The sequence below is a fragment of the Oryzias melastigma genome, linkage group LG9 (genome assembly GCF_002922805.2).
Source record: "Oryzias melastigma strain HK-1 linkage group LG9, ASM292280v2, whole genome shotgun sequence".
NCBI lineage: Eukaryota > Metazoa > Chordata > Actinopteri > Beloniformes > Adrianichthyidae > Oryzias > Oryzias melastigma.
In genome coordinates, this window is record NC_050520.1 from 3,046,999 (window position 1) to 3,069,788 (window position 22,790).

At 37.4% G+C, this 22,790-nt stretch overlaps 3 protein-coding genes across 13 annotated transcripts in view; 2 read left to right on the forward strand and 1 right to left on the reverse strand.

The window, feature by feature from the left end:
• Nucleotides 1-3,412: 3,412 nt before the first annotated feature.
• ppil3 (peptidylprolyl isomerase (cyclophilin)-like 3) lies at nucleotides 3,413-5,960 on the forward strand (the record flags this gene model as incomplete). Its single annotated transcript, XM_024274891.2, is given in 6 exon segments — nucleotides 3,413-3,483; nucleotides 3,701-3,775; nucleotides 3,856-3,949; nucleotides 4,506-4,573; nucleotides 4,646-4,764; nucleotides 5,676-5,960. Coding segments are annotated over 6 exon segments (486 nt in total). The 3' UTR covers nucleotides 5,803-5,960.
• Nucleotides 5,961-6,504: 544 nt separating this feature from the next.
• On the forward strand, nucleotides 6,505-13,872 carry zgc:101858 (uncharacterized protein LOC449555 homolog). Its single transcript, XM_024275617.2, has 8 exons — nucleotides 6,505-6,643; nucleotides 6,768-6,938; nucleotides 8,808-8,986; nucleotides 13,125-13,218; nucleotides 13,287-13,356; nucleotides 13,424-13,460; nucleotides 13,536-13,599; nucleotides 13,665-13,872. The coding sequence occupies exons 1-8, from the start codon at nucleotides 6,620-6,622 to the stop codon at nucleotides 13,821-13,823; spliced, it is 798 nt and encodes a 265-aa protein (XP_024131385.1). The 5' UTR covers nucleotides 6,505-6,619; the 3' UTR covers nucleotides 13,824-13,872.
• Nucleotides 13,873-14,776: 904 nt separating this feature from the next.
• The window catches only part of LOC112148664 (collagen alpha-1(XXVII) chain B), a 74,435-nt gene continuing 66,421 nt past the window's right edge, over nucleotides 14,777-22,790 (reverse strand). For 4 of the 11 annotated variants that reach the window (XM_024275922.2, XM_024275923.2, XM_024275925.1 and 1 more), the window contains 11 exons: nucleotides 21,539-21,601; nucleotides 21,360-21,413; nucleotides 21,241-21,276; nucleotides 20,893-20,910; nucleotides 20,754-20,789; nucleotides 18,572-18,598; nucleotides 18,435-18,500; nucleotides 18,168-18,336; nucleotides 17,981-18,090; nucleotides 16,870-17,088; nucleotides 14,777-15,610 (listed from right to left, as the gene is read on the reverse strand). In XM_024275922.2, coding sequence (XP_024131690.1) covers nucleotides 15,467-15,610; nucleotides 16,870-17,088; nucleotides 17,981-18,090; nucleotides 18,168-18,336; nucleotides 18,435-18,500; nucleotides 18,572-18,598; nucleotides 20,754-20,789; nucleotides 20,893-20,910; nucleotides 21,241-21,276; nucleotides 21,360-21,413; nucleotides 21,539-21,601 — 942 coding nt within the window. In that variant the 3' untranslated portion in view covers nucleotides 14,777-15,466. The other 7 variants (XR_002919657.2, XR_002919656.2, XM_024275926.2 and 4 more) reach the window with 7 other exon arrangements.

Sequence of the window (22,790 nt, forward strand, 5' to 3'; positions counted from 1 at the left end):
CAAATGGCCCGCGGGCCGCGAGTTTGAGACCCCTGCTCTAGATTTAAGACAACAAAGTTTGGGTCAGAAGATGGACTGCTGAGGGAAAATGACAGCTGAAGCTGAACAAAACAGATATTTTATTTGACCAAATAGAAGGCATTAAACATTGATGTCTTCTTATGATATTTAGACATTATTTTAAATATTTGTTTGAATTAAGTAAATGAGTTTCATCTGTAAAACTGCTCCTTCAATTGTGCTCCAAACTAAAACATGAGGAGGAAGAGGAGGAAGGAGTGGAGTGACGTCTTCATCAGACAAGAGTTTGTTAGTAAGCTCACATGAATAACTGTTTACCGCTCTGCCAATATAAACTGATTCATTATTATATTTTTAAAGGAAACTGTAAAAAAAAGTTGTTTTTAAGTTACATTATTATTATTATTATTTAACCACTTATTTATCAGTTATTTTTGCCTTAATGTTTCTGCTCCTGGGAAGTATAACTAAAGGAGATCCGTGTTTGTCTCTCTTCCCTGATAGTTTGTCTTCAGTCTGCAGACGTGATTTAGGAGGATTTCTGATGATTTCTGATGTTCCTCTTCTGTGAGCGTTTAACAAGTGACCATAATTAGTTTCAGTATTAAAAGTACACAGCCAAGTAAACTATTAAAAAGCTTAATTTTATTTTGTAAATGTTTCCTCGTTTTGTTTTTGCATCTGGTTTGTTTTTTACATCATAAATGTTCCTGCATTGTTACAATTTCCAGAGAAAACTTTTGTGTGTTTGTGTTCAAAGTGTGCAGAAAAAGGGATCAATATTTCTTTTTTTACATTTCTAAATCTTGTTTTTGTAGCTGAGATTCTGTTTTATAGTTAAGTGTCATAACTTTGTTTTTCTAAAAGGTTCAGTTTTTAGCTTTAAGCTAAAGTTTATTTTAACTAGAAAAGTCGCATTACCTGCAATAATGCTTGTATGAATGCTTTTTGTCTCTGAAGATGCTGAAGCTTTTTGCTGAAAATGGTGATGCAATTTACTTTAATTACTGAAGGGATTTGCTGAAAATGCAAAAGCTATTTACAATTTTTTTTTATTTTATAAAAGACTGGAACTTTTGTTTAAGAACTAAGATCAAGCGCCAAATTTTCTGAAAAATCCATAGTAAAATTGCTTAAAAATCCCTAATACATGCCAATTTTGCAAATATATTTTATGTGTTGCTTAAATATGAGCTAAACTCCAAATTGGCCGCCAAAAAACTAATTAGATGCCAAACAAAAAAAAGCTAGCTCGTTGCTTTAATTCTAGCTAAACTCAAAAATTGCCTAAAAATCCTCAGTAAACTAAATTTAAGTCAAACACATTAGCACGTTGCTAAAATAGAAGCTAAACTCTAAATTAGCCTTAAAAACCTTAATAAGTAACAAATTAGCCAAAAACATTAGCATGTTGCTAAAATTTTAGTTAAACTCCAAATTAGCTTAAAAGAAACCTCATTAGATGCCAAATTAGCCACAAAAAAGTTAGCTTGTTTCTTAAATATGAGCTAAACTCCAAAATAGTCTAAAATCCCTCAGTAAACTGAGTCAAAAACGTTAGCATGTTGCTAAAATAAAAGCTAAACTCTAAATTAGCCTAAGAAAAAAACCTCAGTAGATAATGAATTAGCTGAAATGTTAACCTATTGCTAAAATATTAAGTAAACTCAGATTTTTTTAGAATTTTACTATTAAAGATGGGAACATAACCCATGAATACATTGAAAGGCTTGTTGCTAATCTACTTAGAATTTTGAAATTTGAAGACTTTCTCATTTATTTCCTATAGGGTGTATTTTGCTCAATACTTACAAAAATATATATATAATTTATGAATATCAAGTTATGTCCTGAACGAGATAAACATTGTGATATCACGATTCCTGAAAGTGTGATTGAGTTTTGTGCTGAAAAACGTACGACAACGAGCAGGAGAATTATTGTGTGAATTCTTATTAAACATTCAGACAATTAAGATTGTGGTTCAGGTCAAAGCAGAAAAAAACCACCTGGAGAGCAGCGATACGTTAATATAATTGGACATTTAATTCCTTAAACATCTTTTTCTCTGAAATTTCTAACGGCTGTTCTGTGCAATATTGTCTTTATTTGTAGGTTTAGTTTTAATTTGACTTTTTATTTGTCAAACTGCATTTTAGTTGCATCAGAATTTCAGTCAGGAGTTCATCAGGATGCTTTTGCACTTCAGCACCTTCCCACAAGTCGCATGACGACGATTATCTACATTCTAGTGGATGAAGGAGATGTTTGGCCATGAAAGCTTTACAGATAATTCTCATGGTTCAGGAGTCACTAAACGAGACAATCATGTATTCTTTTGTACTTAAAACTGAAGGAATTGATGAGTTTGTTCAATGTTTTACTGTCTGCATCGTTTCTTGTCTTATGTATTTAAGGAAAACAACAGTATTAAAATACCACTCAATTTCTCAGGAAACTACCAAGTACTAACTTTTTTGTTGTCGTTTTTTACACTATCATTTTTCTATGCATTTCTACACGGTTTTAGTTTGACAGCTGCGTTTGCGTTTATTCAGAAACGACGTGTTTCATGCGGTTTCGACTTCTCTCATGATAGTTTTGTCCTCCTTGTGAGTAGCACAATTCAAGTGCATGGATGTTGTGTGTTTGCATGATGGGATGTTTTTTAAAACATTTTGGGTACAAAGTCAACAGTTTATGTTTCTTTAATCATCACTATTGTAAAAGCTGCATTTAGTTCTGTTCAGTGTTACTTCTCACCAAAATAAAGAACTAAAAAAACATTGTAACACCATGAAGTTTCTGTTCTATTTGTTTTTTTTTTTTATTTAAAAAGAAGTAATCGCTCTAGAAGTATCAACAAAATATATTTTATTCATGTTTTTTAAGAAACATTAAAAAAAATACTTAGATCAAGTCTGACCGAGCTACTTCTCAAGCTGGCACATAATAATAAATGAAAAACTAACAATGATCACTTAAGAAACTAAATAATAATGATATAGTGCATGTGCTTCACTATTTCGTTAACCGGTTAACTGTTGCTAAAGCCAAATTAAGGAGGTGAGGTTCCTTTTTTGTGATGTTAAATCCTATATATGTGTAGTTTGACTTTTTATCTTTTTATTTGTTTGTTTCTTCATGTTATAGGAAGTGATAAGAATCCGAAGATCAAGTAAAATTCCGGTTTTCCTTATCAAAAAGAAGAAGAATTACCTAAGAATAAACTCTTTTTAATTGGTCTGGCATTTATTTTATTTTATTTAAAAAAACCGTAAATTACTTTTAATTGATTTTACATTTATTTATTTAATTGCCATATGTACAATCACTGCTACATTGGAAATTTAAAAAGGCAGTAAAAATGTGTCTTATGCGGAACCTTTAGATCCCACCAAGTCGGTCTGGTCGGACACATTTCTAAGATACACTAGTCCAGTTTTTCCTGCATTTGAAATGGTAAGAATGAATTTTGTATTTATAACGTGTTTCATATGTTTTATTGGGATCAGAATTGTTAAAATGTTAGATTATGTACTACTAATTTTATTATTTATTTTATTATGTATTAATTTTAAGCTGTTTTGATGCCGTTAACTGTTTTAGTTTGACGTTTTTGTCGCTTCAGCAGCTTGACAGTCACAGTCTGCATTTCTTTATTTGTTTGTGTTCGTAGGCGGTAACTTTTCAAACAGATCTGGGAGAAATCAAAATCGAGTTGTTCTGTGAGCGGACTCCTAAAGCATGTGAAGTGAGTTCATCAGACACGTCTGAAGACGGATTTCTGAGCACTCGAACTTTATTTTTTAACGTCGTTCTTCATGTTTTCAGAACTTTCTGGCCCTGTGCGCCAGCGGGTTCTACAATGGATGTGTCTTCCATCGGAACATTAAAGGCTTCATGGTTCAGACCGGAGACCCGACAGGTTTAGATCGATTCTGTTCTGATTTTATTCTGATAAGCACCGGAAATGGCAGAATTACTTAGACAAGCGAGCCGGAAATGCAAAAATGATTTCAAAATAAAAGTACTCAAATGGAATCAATGAGGGATCAAGTTAAAACACTTGATGAACGTTTAAGAAAATTGAGGAATTAAGTAACTGGAACCATGTTTTACTTATTGTCAAGTTTTGTTTTAAGTTACTTCTCTCAAAAGCAGCATACAAGTAAAATCATTAAATCAAGCAAAAAAAAAAAAGCAACCACCATTGTTCTCATCCAATTCAGCCCATATCATTATTTTAAGGAAACAGGAATATCTGGGAGCATTTTTGTAAAAAAATCTAATAGCAGCTTAAAGTTTTTACAGTATTTCTAGAAACAGCCATTTTTAAAAATATTTTAAAGTCTAAAGTTACAAAATAAAAGTGCAAAAGATCAGTGCAGTAGAATTCGTTTTATGTTTTTAGACCGTCATCATAACTTGATACAAACCATCTCTGATCTCCTCGCTGATGCATCTTTGTTACGTCCCTGAAGGAACTGGCAAAGGCGGGACGAGCATATGGGGGCGCAAATTTGAAGATGAATTCAGCGAGCACCTAAAGGTAAATATCACTTAATCTGCTTGTTTTTGTGAATCGGTTTTTAAACTGTTTGTTTGTACTTTTTGTCTTCAGCACAACGTAAGAGGGGTGGTCTCCATGGCCAACAGTGGCCCCAACTCCAACGGCTCCCAGTTTTTCTTCACGTATGCCAAACAGCCCCACCTGGACATGAAGTACACCATCTTTGGAAAGTACGGGACTCACTATAGTAATCAGATTAATCTAAGTTTGCATATAAACACATGGAGATGAACTGAATACTGCATGATGCCTTATTAAGTAAAGTTTTATGTGTTTTTTACACATTATTCAGTGGTCCCAGGCTGTGTGCTGGTACTGATCCACAGGGGAACAAATTAAACCACATTTTTCCTGTTTTAGTAATAATTTGATTCTGACAGAAGTTTTATTTTGGAAAATCAAGCCGCTTTGTCACATGTCAAAAAATCTGTCTGCTACTTTCTTAAAGTGGCTGCATAAGCCACCAAATATAAACCCCATGCTAGTAAAGTAAAAAAAACATATTTGGAAAGTTTCTTTTGGCAGACAATAGCCAGACAGGAAAGAGAGTCTTCACCTTCAAAATAAAAGAAAGCTCTATTTAACTAGTCTTTACTCCAAATATGGATTTATTGGGACAGTTGTTCCCACAGACCATAATAACAATGTCGAATATTCAGCTTCGGCTGTCTAATGTTACAAGGATGCTGCTAATTAAATTTTTGAAATGATGGATTCATGTTTATTATTATATTTGGAAGATAACGGTTTTAATCACAGTTTTTTTTTATTATTATCCGTCAAACTTTAAAAGTTAGAAGTTGGAAGAAGTTGGAGTCTGATTTTTTTTTTTTTAAGGGTTAAAGGGAAAATCTATCACATTTTAATGGTTCCTAAGGTAAAATGTTGTGTACAGATAAAGTTTAAAGTTAACGAAAACTGGAAGCAAAAAAAAAAAATAATCCTCGTACCGGCCGTTCTGTGAAACTATTGTGACACCAGACTGGTCAGAAGTAGTTTAGAGAAGCTGTTCTAGAACATTTCATCCTCATCTCTTGTTGTTTTGTCGTTTGATCTGTGTTTGGTTCTGTCTTTTGTTTAGGATCATCGACGGCTTGGAAACGTTAGATGAACTAGAGAAGCTTCCTGTGAATGAGAAGACGTTCCGACCGTTAACCGAAACCCGGATCAAGGATGTGACCATTCATGCCAACCCCTTTGCTGGATAACTGGAATGTTGTGCATTAAAGTTTCAGTCTAGTTGGTTAAAACCAGGAGAAACATGCAGAAAATATGTTATGTCTGTTGTAGTTTCAATAAAACATACATAGTTAGTTTGGCAAATGTTCCAAGTTTTTTTTTGTACTAAATAAAGTTTTATACCATTCATTCCTCTTCTTGTCCGCTTTTTTTCCCTTTCGGGGTGGCGGGGGTGCCGGAGCCTAACCCGGCTTTCTCAATATTTTTGTAAATGTATTTTTTGACAAAAAAATATAACATTATGTTGATTTTGGTATAAGTTTTTTTTGTCATTCTTTATTCAAATATTCGACAATGATGGCATATCTTTGAGTAGCATCAGTACTGATGAGACAAAGGCAGGAGAAGACAAACAACAAAATCCACAAATATACATTTAAAAAAAGGATAGCAAAGGGGTATCAAGACTTTAAATTAGCATATAAAAAGGAAGTTTTTTTCTGGGGATTTTTATAAAAAAATATCATTTGAGATTTTTTTTTGTACTTTTAAATTAATCAAACAAATTAAACAACAATTGGAAATTCTTGTTTCACGTCATGTAAAGTTTTGGAAAATGGTTTTAAAAATACATTATTGAGAGGTTTCACCTTTAAGGATTTACAATTATGTACAAAAATCTTTTGAAATCACAATATTTTAATCAAAGTATTGTTCCCCGTTTTTTAGCCTGTTTTTGTTTGGATAAGAGTTCCGGTTCAATTTAAACTACAAACAAGTGTTTGTCGCTCTGGATGACGTCATCAGCAGAGGACGCTGCATGTTTTGCTGAATCTTATAGCAGAAATGGCATCGAGCGACGCTTTTCAAGTGAGTTACATTTGAATTAATCCTCAATTTTCCAGCGGGAACATGTTAGGATTCCGTTCCTTCGACTTCATGATGGAGTTTGTTTTTAGTTTGTGCATGAAGGTGATTTCTGTTTGCTCTTTAGGTCAGTTCCCTGAAAGGTAAGGTGGCCCTGATCACGGGGGCCAGCTCGGGGATCGGGGCCGGCACGAGCGTCCTGTTCGCGCAGCTCGGAGCCCAGCTGGCGCTGAACGGCCGAGACGTGGAAAACCTCAAGAAAGTGGCCCAGAAATGCGCGCAGTGCGGCGGCGCAGAGGTGTGTACACGCCCCCTTCACTGACAATATTCGATTTATTCAATTAACTTGTTTTTACGATTATCATAAATCCAAATATAACCAGCTGCACCGCCAAACTTTGCAATAATAAACTTACTTCTGATCTTTTCTGTACGTTTTGGCACATAAAAACTCAATCACACTTTCAGTGATTTCAGTAATCTTGTTATCAAAACGTTCAGCTCATTCAGGACATTACTGGTTGTACTTTTGGTATTCATAAACTATAGATTTTGAAATATTAAGCAAAATATGTGCCAAAGGAAATTAATTAGAACGTCTTCAAATGTCATATTTTTAAGTAGATTAGCAACAAGTCTTTAAACATATTAATTGGGTATGTTTTCATCTGTTATAGTTATTTTCAAGAAAATTAGCTTTGAGCTGTTATGTTAGCATTATGCTAGCTCATTTGGGTAACTTGGCATCTACTGAGGTTTTTTTTAATGCTATTTTTGGCGTTAAGCTAATATTTTAGCAACATGCTAAAGTTTTTGGCTAATTTGTATTTATTATTATTTTTTTTTTAGGATAACTTAGAGTTTAGCTTTCATCAGGCTAACATTTTTGACTAATTTAGTTCACTGGAAAATGTTATGCTATTTTGGAGTTTAGCTAATATTTTAGCAACATGCTAACATTTTGGCACATTTGTTATCTTCTGAGGTTTTTAGGACGACGCTGAAATTAGCTGTGAATTGGAAGCTAACTTCATTGTCGTGTTTTTAAGGCTAGTTTAGAGTTTAGCTTCTATTTTAGCAACATGCTAACATTTTTTGTTGAATTTGTAATCTACTGGGGTTTTTTGGCTAATTTCGAATTTAGCTTGTATTTTAGCAACAGTCTAACTTTTCAACTAATTTAGTTTACTGATTTTGGAGTTTAGTTAGTATTTACTAGCTTTTTTGCTAATTTTGCATCTATTAAAGTTTTTTGGGCTAATTTGGAGTTCAGCTCATATTTAAGCAACATTCAAAATATTTTTGCTAATTTGCATGTATTAGGGATTTTTAAGCAATTTTAGTATAATTTTTTTTTTTAAATTTCGGTCAACTTCAGGGTTCTTTCATACATTCACATTAGTTATCGCAGGTAGCAACTTTTTTAGTATTTTTGTGTATTTTTAAAAACATAATTTTAAGTTTTTCAAGACAATCCCAAATGTAAAACTTCAAAATCAAACCCATAATGTGTTATTTAACCCTTAAACACCAGAGTTTATGTTCTTTGCTTTACTGTAACTTTTCAACTAGACGAGCCGCTTTAAAACTTCAGAATCAGCTGGACGTACGTTGATCGTGTTAGCGGTTGAAACGTTACGGTATATTAAAGATTTTGGGTTTAAGCATCACCAGCGACGAAGGAAAATGTCCTTTTGCTTTCATCATATATTTATTTTTTATTTAATTGGAAGATTTAATTTTTTTTTTTTTTTTAAATAAAGGTAATAACCAGCTAATGATTCAAATGTTCTGTATCTGCACATCATCCACACAAAGACAGAATTACAGTGGTGTCGGTAACCTTCCCTGTTGAACCCCTAATGATTGAGAGGGTCTGACTGAGTCCCCCATCCCCTTAAAGACTGATGGATCCTGAAGACAGTATTGATTAACTATCAAACTGCTTTAATTAATCATATAAATGAAGTTTTTCTGGTGATTTTTATAGAAAATGTCATTTGAGATGTTTGTTTTGTACTTTTACTTCAGTAAATGTGGATTGTTCTGCTCCAGTATCTTCAAGATAATATTCAGTTATTTAGTAATAAAACTCATTTAGTTCTGACCAGCAACTTTAAATCAAATAATGACAGTTTTCCTGAATAAAGCGTCTGTTTCTGGGCAGCCGTTTCTGGTTCCTGGAGACCTGACTGACGAGGAGACGGTGAGGAAGACCGTGGAGCAAACACTGGCTCACTTCGGCCGTCTGGACGTTCTGGTGAACAGCGCCGGCATCCTGGCCATGGGCAGCATCGAGACCTCGGACCTGGCTCAGTACGACAAGGTCATGAACGTCAACGTCAGGTAGGACTCAGAGGGCGCCGCTGTGACGGATGATGTTTCACTCAGGAAGAAGAAGCGGTCCACTTTAAAAACTCAAAGACCCACTCCGATCATCTATTTTTAAAGAGTTCCCGGTGATATTTGAATTAGGATGAGGATTTTTTGGACAAAATCATAAAAGCTGTCGTTTTCTAGGACATAGTTTCTGCAGAGCGCCAGGAGTTCATTAGAAATTCACCTTGGAGTAAGCCCACCCCCCTTTCCCATCTGTTTACATTCTCTCCAGCTAGCTTACAGCCCCTCACAACCTCACGTTAGCGAGAAACCTCGTTTCCATCCAGTCGTACAGTTTAAGTCCAAATTCCAGAGAAAACAAAGACGTTCACGGATCTACTTGTCTCTAAGTGGATGCATCAGAATGCAGCTTGTGGCTCCGCCCAGTTTGTTTTCTACATCACAAATCTTTTATTAACAGGTTTTTTTCGTCTGATCCTGATTTGCAACAATTTGAATAAAAAAATACTCAAAAATGTGACATAAAACTTAAAATACCCAAAAACACATCAGAGAGGGTCTTTAAAGTCCGTCTCCAATCATATTTTTCTATTTTAAAATCGCTCCCAGTGATCTTTTTTATTATGATTAAGACGTTTTTACCAGCAGTAGCTCATCAGAAATACAATTCTTGTTTGTGGGCGGGACTGTTGACACAGAGAACCCGCCCCCCTCCCCTTCAACCTTATGAAGCTAGCATTAGCGGTGCAGAAGTAACGACGAGTCACATTAGATCAATCCAGTCATGTCAGTTTCTGCATCTTCAGTCTCTAGTGCTCCTGATGTGATTTAAATCCTCAAACACAGTTTTAAATTCTAAATGGTTTTTATGAATCTCCTCTATTATCAGAAAAATGGGACAAGAACGTGTTAAAGAAGTTTTCATTGGAGTGGATCTTTAAAAACTAAAAAAACGTTTGTTTCAAGAAATATTGTCGTATTTTTTGTCTTGAAGGAAAATTCATCTGATCAAGAAAGTTTTTCAAAAGCAAATTAATCTTCAGAAAACTTGTATTAGTGACAGGATTTTCTTAAAATAATATATATATATATTTTTTACTCCTTTGTCTTTTTTTTTTTGCTTTTTTAAAGAAAATCTTTTGTTTGTACATATATTTCCTATTCTAACATCCTTTGGTGGATTCTGCCGTTCTCCGTCTCGTTTCCTCCCGCTGAGCTCGTCCTCGTAGATCCGACTTTCCTCCTTCCAGAGACGCCACTTCACCTGGTGGCGATGCCGATCGCTGAAGCTGTGATTGGTCCTCTGAGGTGGGCGTCGACGCTCAGAGACGACGCCCCGAGGAACATATGTAACCGTCTGTAATGAAATCATCTTTGCTCCGTAACGCAGAAGCAGTCGGCAGTAACGCGCCTGCAGCCGAGCTGAAAGCTGTGGGTCGGTCTGAGCGCGTCTCTTCACGTTCTCCTTCACGTTCTCTTCACGTTCTCTTCACGTTCTCTTTACGTTCTCCTTCACGTTCTCTTCACGTTCTCTTCACGTTCTCCTTCACGTTCTCTTCACGTTCTCTTCACGTTCTCTTCACGTTCTCCTTCACGTTCTCTTCACGTTCTCTTCACGTTCTCTTCACGTTCTCTTTACGTTCTCCTTCACGTTCTCTTTACGTTCTCCTTCACGTTCTCCTTCACGTTCTCTTCACGCTCTCTTCACGCTCTCCTACCAGGAGCTTCACCATGTCAGCACATTGTTACCGAGCTGGAAGTCAGCACTTTTTTTTTCCTCTTTAGACGGATTTTCAGTGATTTGTAGGAAAGCTAAGCGGCGGCTGAAGCTCTCTTGACTCTGCTTTGATTTGCTGTCTGCTGCTTCATAGAACACGATGATGAACGAGTTCAGTCTGTGTTTCTGTTGCTGTTTTTCTGAGGAGGCAGAGAGGGAGATGTTGAGGTTTTCTTTGGGAGGATGGATGGAATCAGGAATGAGGAACGGATCGTGAGGATGATGGTGAAATGATGCTGAGGTTAGAGAGAGCAAGAGGCAAAGAAGAAAATAAAAGCAGGATTCATGTCTTCACTAAATCTGTAAAAAAATCAGAATTCAATTTATATTTTCCACTATTTAAGTCCTTTTGTGATCAATTTTCAGTTTGACTATAAACTTCACGGTATAATAATCAACTTAAGAATCCAAATGTTGATCCTGATGCATTTTTATCATTAGATAATCTACAGAGGGGACTAAAAGTATTCAGTCGGCCACTAATAGTGCAAATTCTCCCTCTTTAAAAGATGGAACAGGCCTGTAATTTTATTTATAGATATTTATAGATATACCTCAATTATGAGAGACAAAATGAGGAAAGAAATCCAGAAAATCACTTTATTGGATTTTTTAAGGATTTTATTTCTAAATTATGGTGAAAAATAAGTATTTACTCGATGACTAAAGTTCATCTCAATGTAGATCTCCTCTACAGCAGTGATGTTTTGGTCCATTCCTCCATCAGATCTCCTCTACAGCAGAGATGTTTTGGTCCATTCCTCCATCAGATCTCCTCTAGAGCAGTGATGTTTTGGTCCATTCCTCCTCTAGATCTCCTCTAGAGCAGAGATGTTTTGGTCCATTCCTCCTGTAGATCTCTTCTAGAGCAGTGGTGTTTTGGTCCATTCCTCCATCAGATCTCCTCTACAGCAGAGATGTTTTGGTCCATTCCTCCATCAGATCTCCTCTAGAGCAGAGATGTTTTGGTCCATTCCTCCTGTAGATCTCCTCTAGAGCCGTGATCCTTTCTTGTTTTCGCTGGGAAACACTGACTTTCAACTCCCTCCAAAGACTTTTTCTGAGATCTTGAGACCGACTGACCACTCCAGAACCTTGAAAAGCTTCTTCTGAAGCCACTCCTTTGTTACCCGGACAGTGTGTTTGAGATGGTTGTCATGGTGACAGACCCAGCCACGTTTCATCTGATGAAGGAAGTTTTCCCTCAGAATCTGACCATACATTTACACAGATCAGTCGTCATGGTCCCTTTTATCAAAAACAGCTCCAGACCATGATGCTTCCACCCCCATGCTTTACAGTAGGTATGGTGTTCTTTGGATGTAACTCAGCGTTCTTTCTCCTCCAAACAGTGGAGTTCTCACCAAAAAGTTCTATTGTGGTTTCCTCTGATCATCCTCCAGTCGTCTCCCGGATCATCCAGACGCTCTCTCCTAAACTTTAGATGGTCTCCTGGTGGGCTGGCTTTAGCTGGAGGACACACCAGCTCTCTGCAGGTCATTCACTGGGTCTGCTCCTGGGGGGTTCTGGGATTTTTGTCATCATTTTGACCCCACGGGGTGAGATCTGCCCCAGATGGAGGTCGATTCTCAGTGTTGTTGAATGTCTTCTATTTGCTAATAATTGCTGATTTCTTCACAGTCTTCCAGGCTGGTGCAGGTCAACCATTTAGTTTCTGGTGTCCTAAGACAGCTCTGTGGTCTTAGTGGAGTTTGGAGTGCGACTGGTTGTGCGCAGGTGTCTTTTATGTAGATAACCGGCTCAGACAGGTGTCATTCATACAGGTAGGACAGAAGTCGCAGGTCTGAGAGAGACAGAAATCGTACTTGTTTGTTGTGACCAAATACTTATTTTCCACCATAATTTACTAATTAATTCTTTAAAAATCCGACGATGTGATTTTCTGGATTTTTTTCTCCTTTTGTGGCTCATCGTTGAGGTTTACCTGAAGTATGATGAAAATTAAAGGCTTCTCTCATCTTTTTAAGTGGGAGAACTTTCATAATTGGGGGCCGACTGAATACTTTTTAGCCTCACTGGATAAAAAGTCTAAAATATCGAAGGTTTTTGGCTTTGATGCATTCTGGATTCATGAAGTTTGACTTTTGTTTTAACAAATCCATTCAGGCTTTTAGTACTTCTGTGCACATCCTGCTATAAAACTTTACTTTTATTCATGAATGAGCTAAAGATAACTAAAGTATGAGCTGTTTGGCTCCAATAAAAATGTTTTTAAATTGTTCTTATGGCATTTCTCTGACAAACGAGAGTTCTGAATGCAGAAGTCCGATAGTTTTCCTTGGAAGTGTCTCTAGGACATCAATGGTCTCAGCCCTGTTTACCCATGATCCTCTGCTGCTCTTCCAGGTCTGTGTACTACCTGACTCAGCTGTGCGTTCCTCACCTGATCCAGACCAGAGGCTCCATCGTGAACGTGTCCAGTGTGAACGGCCAGAGATCTGTGCGTGTCCTCCGTCCTGCGCAGGTCCTGGTTTCTCTGTACGGTCTGACCGTGTCTCTCCGGCTCAGTTTCCAGGTGTGCTGGCGTACTGCATGTCCAAGTCGGCCATCGACCAGTTCACGCGCTGCATAGCGCTGGGTGAGTGGAGTCCTGGTGAAAGTCCCTCAAAGCTCTGAGAACTTGACGAGACTGATTTCTGTTGCAGAGCTGGCACCCAAGCAAGTGAGAGTGAACTCTGTGTGGTACGTACAGAACGACGCTTCAGGATGAATCCGCAGAAACATCTTCCTGACGATCGGACGGCGTTTGTGTTTCAGCCCCGGAGTGATCATCACTGAGGTCCACAGGCGGGCGGGGCTGGACGACGAGCAGTACGCTAAGGTGAGACCCACAACCTCCGGGTTGATGGCGAAGCGTCAGACTGACGGATCGATTCTCTCCTGCAGTTTCTGGCTCGCTGTAAGGAGACGCACGCGCTCGGCCGGCCCGGCGAGGTGGAGGAGGTGGCGCAGAGCATCGCGTTCCTCGCCTCGGACGCCGCCAGTTTCATCACTGGGGTCAACCTGCCGATCGATGGAGGTCGCCACGCCATGTGTCCACGATGAAGCTGAACACGTTCACTCTGCAGGTTTCTGATAAAAACTCTGAAACGTTTGAGTTTGTTTGTGTTTTTGAATCATTGAGGAAATAAAATAAAATAAAAGAACATCTGAGGAGGAAAACGTCAGTCAAACTTCAGCCGCTCAGGAAGATCCTTAAAAAACACACCGGAACCGGGTCAACCTTTAGAATCTAGTTTGAGTTTAGTTTATCTATAAATCAGATTAAAGTCAAGGAAAAAAAAGGTAAATTTGAAAAATAGGTTTCAAAATCAGAAGTACACTTTTTAGAAATAAAAAAAATGAAAAAAAAGGTTCAAATCTGAAAATAGTTTTTTTAAATATATATTTTCTATAAATATGTAGAAATAAAAAAATTGCAATTTCAAAATAAATGTAAAATTTGAAAAAAAAAATGTTAAAGTTTGTTTATGGAAATATATATTTTAAATTTCCAAGAAATGTAGAGAAAAAAAAAATACATATTTCAATTTTGAAGTAAATTTAAAATGTGAAAAAATTTAAATTTAAAATATTTTTTAAAGCTTATTTTTAAAAAATATATATTTTAAACTTAAGAGAAATATATAGAAAAAAAACATTTGAAAAATAATTTTCAAATTAGAAATAAATTACAAATTTGAAAAATAAAAAAATGAAATATTTTAAACTTGAAACAAATAGTGAAAACAATGTAAACTTAAAATATAAAAATATAAATAAATAAAATAATTGAAAACATATTTTGACTTGAAATAAGTTTTGAAAAAAAAGAAACAATTTTAAATGTGAAAATAAATACATTTGAAACTTATTAGAAATATAAAAAAAATGACAGAATATTCAAATAAAAAACTAAACCTGAAAAACAAAATAATTGGAGAAAAAATAAAACATGATGTAAAACTCAAAAGAAATACTACATTTAAGTAAATCAAAAACTATAAAATCAAAGTAAATCAGTTTGACAGAAGGCTTTAAATGTTTATTGATCCATTCGAGGCCTCACTTCACGTCAAATGTACAAGTCAAGCGTCGAGCTCGGTTACCACGGCGACATCAGAACTTCAGAATAAAAGAGCTTTTACCACACACGCTTCCACATCCGTTTTTTTTAAGCTCCAGCGCAGCTGTGCAGGTCGCCAGACGTTTGGCGGCGGTGACGTTTGTTCCTGTGAGGTGAGATCGAGGTAGCATCGTGAGGGAAACTCCCTCCACACGGCCGGAGATTTCTGCACCGACTCCACCAGACGGCAGATAGAGGCTCAAAGAAACACCTGAATGACTCCTCAAAGTATCAGAACTTCACAGCAAAATATACACAACAGACAAACATAAATAAAGATTCGTAAAATGATCCCAGACGGAAAATTTCAGTTCAAACGGAGACGTTCTTCCTGTCGGACCTTTAAAGAAAATCTACATCCGAGCCTGAGATGAAGGAGATGTTGGAGGAGGAACCAACGAGACGTCTCTGAGAGGGAGGAGCTTACGGAGGTCTCTGCAGTTCTGACGACAGATCTTTGCCTCCTGGTCTCTGCAGTTCTGATGACAGATCTTTGCCTCCTGGTCTCTGCAGTCCCAGCATGTTTGGTTGAAACACAAAAGAGGATTGTTTCTGTGGTTCTGGTCCAAAACTCCTCAGCGTCCTACAGGAAGCAGACGGGTCCGACCTCCAGGTGGAAGCGGGCCTCGGGCTCAGTCGGCAGGTCGTACACGTCCACGATGGGGAGGAGGTTCGGGTCGGCGCTCTGGAAGACGAAACGCGCCACATGCCAGCGGCCATCTTTGATCTGAGAGGATGAGAAGACGGCCGAGAGCCGAGAGGGATTCAGACGTTTGAATGGAAGGTTTTATTTTGTTAACAAATGACCAAATAAAACCAGTTTTACAGTTTTAACCATAACACAAAAATAAACAAATTTGAGGAAAAAGTTGTACAAATATGAAAAAAAATCAACAATTTACAAGAAGAAATCTGTACAATTAGAGGAAATCCGTCTGAATTTCCTGAGAATAAAAAAAAAAACAATTTTCAAAAATTGTGTTATGTGAGAAAAAAGTGGACATTTTATGAGATTAAAGTTGAAAAAAAAATATGGGAAAAAAGTCTAAACTGCTTAAGATCTAAATTGTGCAACAATGAGAAAAAAGTCGTACGATTATTGGAAAATAGTCAAGATTTTCTGAAAACTGAAATGTTTAATCATGAAAAAAACTACAGGAATGAATTAGTAGAATAATTAAATAATATCCTATAATTAAAGAAAAAAGTCATTCAATTAGAAAAATAATTTCAACAATTTCCATGAATAAAGTCGTATGAGGGAAAAAGTGGATATTTTTATGAGATTAAAGTTGAAAAAAATTATTTAAAAAAGTAAAAAAAAAGTATGAGATATACGTTTTACAGCAATGAGAAGAAAGTTGTATAAAATTACTGTTTTTTTTCTTTTAAAACATTTGAACAGACAATCTAACAGTTGAATTACTGTTTTTTATGATTTTATGAATTTGTTTAAAATCATTTTTCACTTTATTCTTGTAAAATTGTCACTTTTGTGTCAGAATTCAATGACATAAAAATAAATCTACTTTATTGTAAAATTTCTTCTTTTTTAAAATAATTTTAGGACTTCTATTATTATTTTCAGCTTTATTACCAAAAGATTTTTTCTTTTTGTCATAATTTTCTGATTTTTTGTTTAATGAATTTTCACTTTATTTTCTTGTTGAATGTTCATTTTTGTCACATAATTCTATAACTTTTGTTTTATAACTTTTCAACTTTATTCTTGTAAAATTTTCACTTTTGTCTCATGATTTTATCTCTTTTTTTCTTTCATACTCTGTTAGTTTTAAAATGTCGGATCCAAAATGTAAAAGTTTGTTACATTTTATCCAGAGGAAGATGATTTGAGTTAATGAAAAAAAATAAAATATCTTTTAAAAGATCATATCGTTTATTGAGTGAAACTTGTTCAAAGACTCTGTGGAAAGGGCACATCCGTCAAGACGTCCTCGTGTTTGAGCGTAGAGTGAGCGTTCGTACCCAGCAGTCGTCGGTGGGCACCAGCGGCTCCAGCGGGCCCCCCTCTCGGATCCGCTCCCCCGTCCAGCTCCTGAATCCCACCGTCCTGGACAGACGCCGCAGAGACGCTCCTGCCGCCCACAGCGGCGCGTTCAGGCAGTGGATGGTGATGTGCTGCACGGCCTCGGTGCTCAGCAGGTGGAGGAAGTTCATCTGGATCCGGTCCACGCCCATCTCCAGCTGCAGAGGATCGCTGTTGTTATCCAGGGATTGTTCTCAGCGGATAAACACGGATTAACCCACAGATTTTCTCTGATTATTACCGACTTTTGTCTCAACGAACTTCTCCGTTTGTATTTGTGACACAAACATGAATAAAGTGGAAAAACCTTCAGATTTGGGTTTGAATCTGCCTGAGTTCATGTTTAACTGGTCTTCATTATTGACTGTACGTAAGAACTGGACTGAGTGACTCCTCCCCTTTGTGTTCCAAACAGGAAGTAGCTCCAAGAACAGAGAAACAAACAGCTGTCACTCAGTCATTCTATTGGTAATTTTATTAATAATCTTCAGTTTTTCCTTTTTTTTTTTCGTAGTTCAAACCATTCGACTTATAAATCAACCAATCAGATGCCTCAAATTTAAAAGCTCCCTCCATCAGCTGGGGACCAATGGGAGCCACACCTTCCAGCACCTCACCTGAAAGAAAACAGACTCAACAAAGATCCACAAAACACACAGAAGTCCCACTCTGACAGAAATAAAACTCACAGAACAAAGAGAAAAACCAAATACGGCCGCAGTCGTCACAGTGTAGACTTACGTTTTTAACGTTCCATCCACAGATTTCGTGAAGCCCGCCTTCAAGAGGTAGGGGAGTGGCTTTCCAACAAGCTCACTTCTGATTGGCCAGAGTGGTTACCATAGAAACATGAACTCAGACTGACTCCGACCAATCACCGCTTACAGTTGTTACTTGGCTCCAAAGAGAAGGCGTCTGTCTCGCTAAAACTGGTGAATTAAATTAATTTGGTTGGAACCGGATATAAACCATTTTCTATGAGTGATGTCACACTCACTCACTCCAGTTCTCAGATACAGTCTGAGCGAGATTTAAGGGACAGATCCGAACCTTGGAGACGGTGACGGGCTTCAGGCACGTCTGTCCACCAGCACTAAAGTTGCAGGTCACTTCGATGCTGTCGGCGCTGCAGCCGAGGTTTGGGTCGACCCAATAGGATCCTGCCAGAACAAAGCGGATTAACCAGAAACAAAAGTGTCCCGGCGAAGACGATGCTGCTGGTTTGAATCCCGCTCACCATCCCGCATCCTCTGCTCACAGTGGAAGAGGTCCCGGCAGACCCGAGCAGGGTTCTCCCGGGTTCCCAGAGGGTTCCTCAGACTCTGAACCAGAGAGCTGAGATGCTGCAGGGTTTTGAGGATCTCTGGACCCTGATCCAGCATCGGCATCTCCACGCGCTGATGATTCTGTTTAAAACACAGAGAAGTGACACTGACAGAAGAAGGTTTCTCTGGAACGTTGTGCAGTCGGATCCTTTCAAGAGACGATTGTGATCAAAACCGACCTCCTTCCAAAGGGCGGCGTGGGAATCGACCAGGAGTTCAAAAGCTGCATCCAGAGCTTCGTTTTTCTGCCAGAATAACAGAGTTTCTGTTGGAAACGGTCAGTGAAAAAGAAGGTTCATTCAGGAAACATACTTACGAGGACAAAGGCAGAAGTGGGGAGACCCTTGAACAGAAAAACAGAACAATGAGATGTTTCTAAATCATTCCCACGGATGTATCCAGACAAAAACTTCACCGTGAACTCTTTTATCTATAAAAATATGACAGAATTAAATAAAGGAAACGGATAAAGACAGACTTTTGGTCAAAAAGTTGATTTTAGCTTTAAATTTTGGTTTTATCTGAAGCTGGACTCTGTTTGGTGATAACGTAAAGATAAACCGGACACAAAATTTAACACCAGAATTGATTCTCATCCAAATGAAGACGATTAAACAAACTAGATAAATAATAGAATAAAGCTAACAATACTGCAGCTCTTTCACTGAATTTTGAATTCTTGTTCATGGTTTTTTAGTAAAATACAACTAAAAATGTTAGGAGTAACTCAAAAATCTGGCAAAAAAATATTTAAAAAATTTAATAAAAATATCAAATAATCAGCATTTTCCCAACTTTATACACAATTTTGAGATGTTTGATAGATTTTGTCTCAAAACTGTTTCCAGCAGGAGAGTCAAACTTAACCGCATGAGAGACCAAAATCCAAAACACACTGAACAGAATAAACATTTATTGAACACTAAAACTACATTTTTAAAACTTTAAAACTGTAACTTTTAAACATAATTATGAACTAGATATATATCACCTGTGATAATACTAGTGTGAATGCTGTAAGATGAATTTGGCTGCTGAAGATGCTGAAGCTGATAGCTAAAACACTGAAGCTGAAAACACTGAAGCTGATAGCTAAAACACTGAAGCTGACAGCTAAAAACACTGAAGCTGAAAACACTGAAGCTGATAGCTAAAAACACCGAAGCTGAAAACACTGAAGCTCATAGATAAAAACACTGAAGCTGATAGCTAAAAAAAACTGAAGCTGATAGCTAAAACACTGAAGCTGATAGCTAAAAACACTGAAGCTGAAAACACTGAAGATGATAGCTAAAAACACTGAAGCTGATAGCTAAAAACACCGAAGCTAAAAACACTGAAGCTGATAGCTAAAAGCACCGAAGCTGAAAACACTGAAGCTGATAGCTAAAAACACTGAAGCTGAAAACACTGAAGATGATAGCTAAAAACACTGAAGCTGATAGCTAAAAACACTGAAGCTGATAGCTAAAAAAGCTGAAGCTGAAAACACTAAAGCTGATAGCTAAAAACACCGAAGCTGAAAACACTGAAGCTGATAGCTAAAAACACTGAAGCTGATAGCTAAAAACACCGAAGCTAAAAACACCGAAGCTGAAAACACTGAAGCTGATAGCTAAAAACACTGAAGCTGATCGCTAAAAACACTGAAGCTAAAAACACCGAAGCTAAAAACACCGAAGCTGAAAACACTGAAGCTGATAGCTAAAAACACTGAAGCTGATAGCTAAAAACACCGAAGCTAAAAACACTGAAGCTGAAAACACTGAAGCTGATAGCTGAAAACGCTAAAGATGATAGCTGATGAGGCTGAAGTTGATAGCTGAAAACACCAAAGCTGATAGCTGAAACACTATAGCTGATAGCTGAAAACACTGAAGTTGATAGCCAGCTAAAATATTAGCTGAAACTCCAAAATAGCCTAAAAAAAGCCTAAATTAGCCAAAATAGCTAGCACGTGGCTGAAATATTAGCCAAACTCCAAAATAGTCTATTAGTAAATGCCAAAATAGTCCAAAAAGCTAGTAGAATGAACATTTTTAAAACTTTAACTTTTCAACATAACTATGAATAATAAAAAGGCAGGAATATTATTCCAGGATAAATTAACTTAAACCTTAAATTTCAATATTTTGCTCTCTATAAAATATATTTTGTCAAAAATTATACAAGTTAGATATAAGCTCAAGGTAGCATCGGGTCATTAATAACAATAGAATAAAATGATGTGGAGGGCCGGATAGAATTACCCGAGGGCCGGATCTGGCCCCCGGGCCTTAGCTTTGACACATGTGGTTTCCAGTTTCTCCCGCTGTGATGTCATAATTTTTTTTTATTTTTTTTTTGAAGGATGGGGTCGTTCACTCTGCCCAAAATTCCTTTTCACCGGATACTAGGTGTGTTCTTGGGGGTGTGGCCACGGTAAAGGTGAAGTGAGAAATAAAAAAGCTGAAAACAATCTGGTCCTGGATTTGCTGCGAGACAGAATAAAAACGTACCGGTGGTCCAGGCGGTCCTTGAGGTCCAGGAGATCCCTGAAAAATCCCACTCCTCATTAGACTTTAATGAATCCACCATTGAGATGCTATGAAATGCTTCATGACTCAATAATTCTCAGTGTTATGACTGATTACTTACTTTTGGCCCCAACAAACCCTGAAGGAGAGACAAAACGACAAAATGAGATTAAACTTAAAACTGCAGGAAATCCTAAAAACCGAACATGAGGGGCAGCAGTTTAAAGGAAGCTTCTAATCGACGGCAGCGTTCAAAACCTCTCAGAGAAAGTGGGAGACGAGCGATCTGCCAGCATTCATCACCCTGACGGCGTTTCCACGGCAGCAGCGTGTCACACAGGATGTAACAACAAACAGCCCCATACAATCGGAAATGAAAGCGCTGAGGGCGAAGGAAGCTGCAGAGCGCCGTCTCCACGCTAAGCTCACAGTACAGACAGACAGACGGGGATTCATCAACACGACGCACCGGCTCCCCCCGACCTCCTTTGTCACCTTGGGGTCCCTATGGATAGAGAGAAGACGTCCCGTCACTCCATCACTGCCACAGCGAAGCCTGGCAGATGGGAAGAGGGATGAGGTACGAACCGGATGACCGCTGGGCCCGACGATGCCAGCAGGACCTGAGACTCCCTCCACGCCCTGAAAGCAGAGAGTGCTGCTGACATCACTGCATGATGGAGCGGCGCATCGGTCCACATGCATTTTTCATGCAGCTCCAAAGAGGCTACGCCGACTTCTATCACCGCCATTAATCTTCATTTTACCATCAAACCTCGAGGTCCTTTTGGTCCCTGAATTCCTGCGGGGCCGACGTCTCCCAGGGGTCCCTGGGAACACAAGAGCGAACGGTAGCAGTCTGCACGGCTGCAGGTCGTCTCATGTCACGAGAGCGAGAGGAAAAGAGGTTAAAGCAGAAACCGACGTTTTCTCTGCTTTCCATAAACTCAGGGACTTCAATTTGTAAAAAAAATGTTCTTCTTTTACAAAGTTCTTCATTTCGTAGAACAGAGAAGTCAAGATTGCTGTTTTGATGTCTTCAAACATTTTCATTGTTTTGTTTTATTCTCTCAATCCTGTATTTTCCAGAGTTTAAGTCTTGATTTTTTTCATAGTTTAGACAGGGGTGTATGGAGCTAAATCAGGGCCATAAATATTTGAAACCCAAATAAAACTAATTTAAAAAAATATTGGTGTTTGACTTTTCGCTATTCTAAAATAAACTATTATTTTCAGATTCACATGTTCTGTTTATTCAGGATTCAAAACTCAAAATGTACATTTCAAAACTTTTTTTCAGTTTTGAATCTCTTTTCACTTTCAACTCTTTTTTTTCTGTTTCAAAAATGAGAATTTCAGTTTCAGAATTTTTGGCCCTGTTATACGGAGCTAAATTAGGGTCAATATTATTTGAAACCCAAATAAAACAAATTGGAAAAAAAATATTGGTGCTTGGTCAAAAAATGTTATGGCCAAAAGTGTTGAAACTGATATTTTCAAATTCAAAAAAACAAAACGACAAAAAGAAAAAAAGAATTGAAAGTGAAAAAAAGTTGTAAAATTGAAATTTTGAGTTTTGAAACCTAAACAGAACGTGTGAAGTTGAAAATAATTAAATTTATTTTCAGAATAGCAAAAAGTTTTGGACATTTTAATTTTTTTTGACCTTGTTTTATCTGGGCTTCAAATACTATTGGCCCCAAATTAGCTCCATAGGGTGCGACTTAAACCCAGGAGTGACTTCTTTGTTTTTTTAAGACATAAATCAAGTCATATATTTGTCATTTTCCCAGCAAACACCAGTTTACCGCTAACAACCACTAGAAGGCGCTACATCTGTCCTATCTGCTACTGACAGCAGCAGCAGAAGAAGTGCCGTCCAAAACAAACATGGAAGAGAATCGGATTGTTTTCCTCCTAAACTTTGATATTTTTCTTATACAGATCAAAAGATTAGCATTCTTGTTTTTACTTATTTATTTTTTTTAGCTACGCTGGACTTAGCAGATTTGTTCTGAA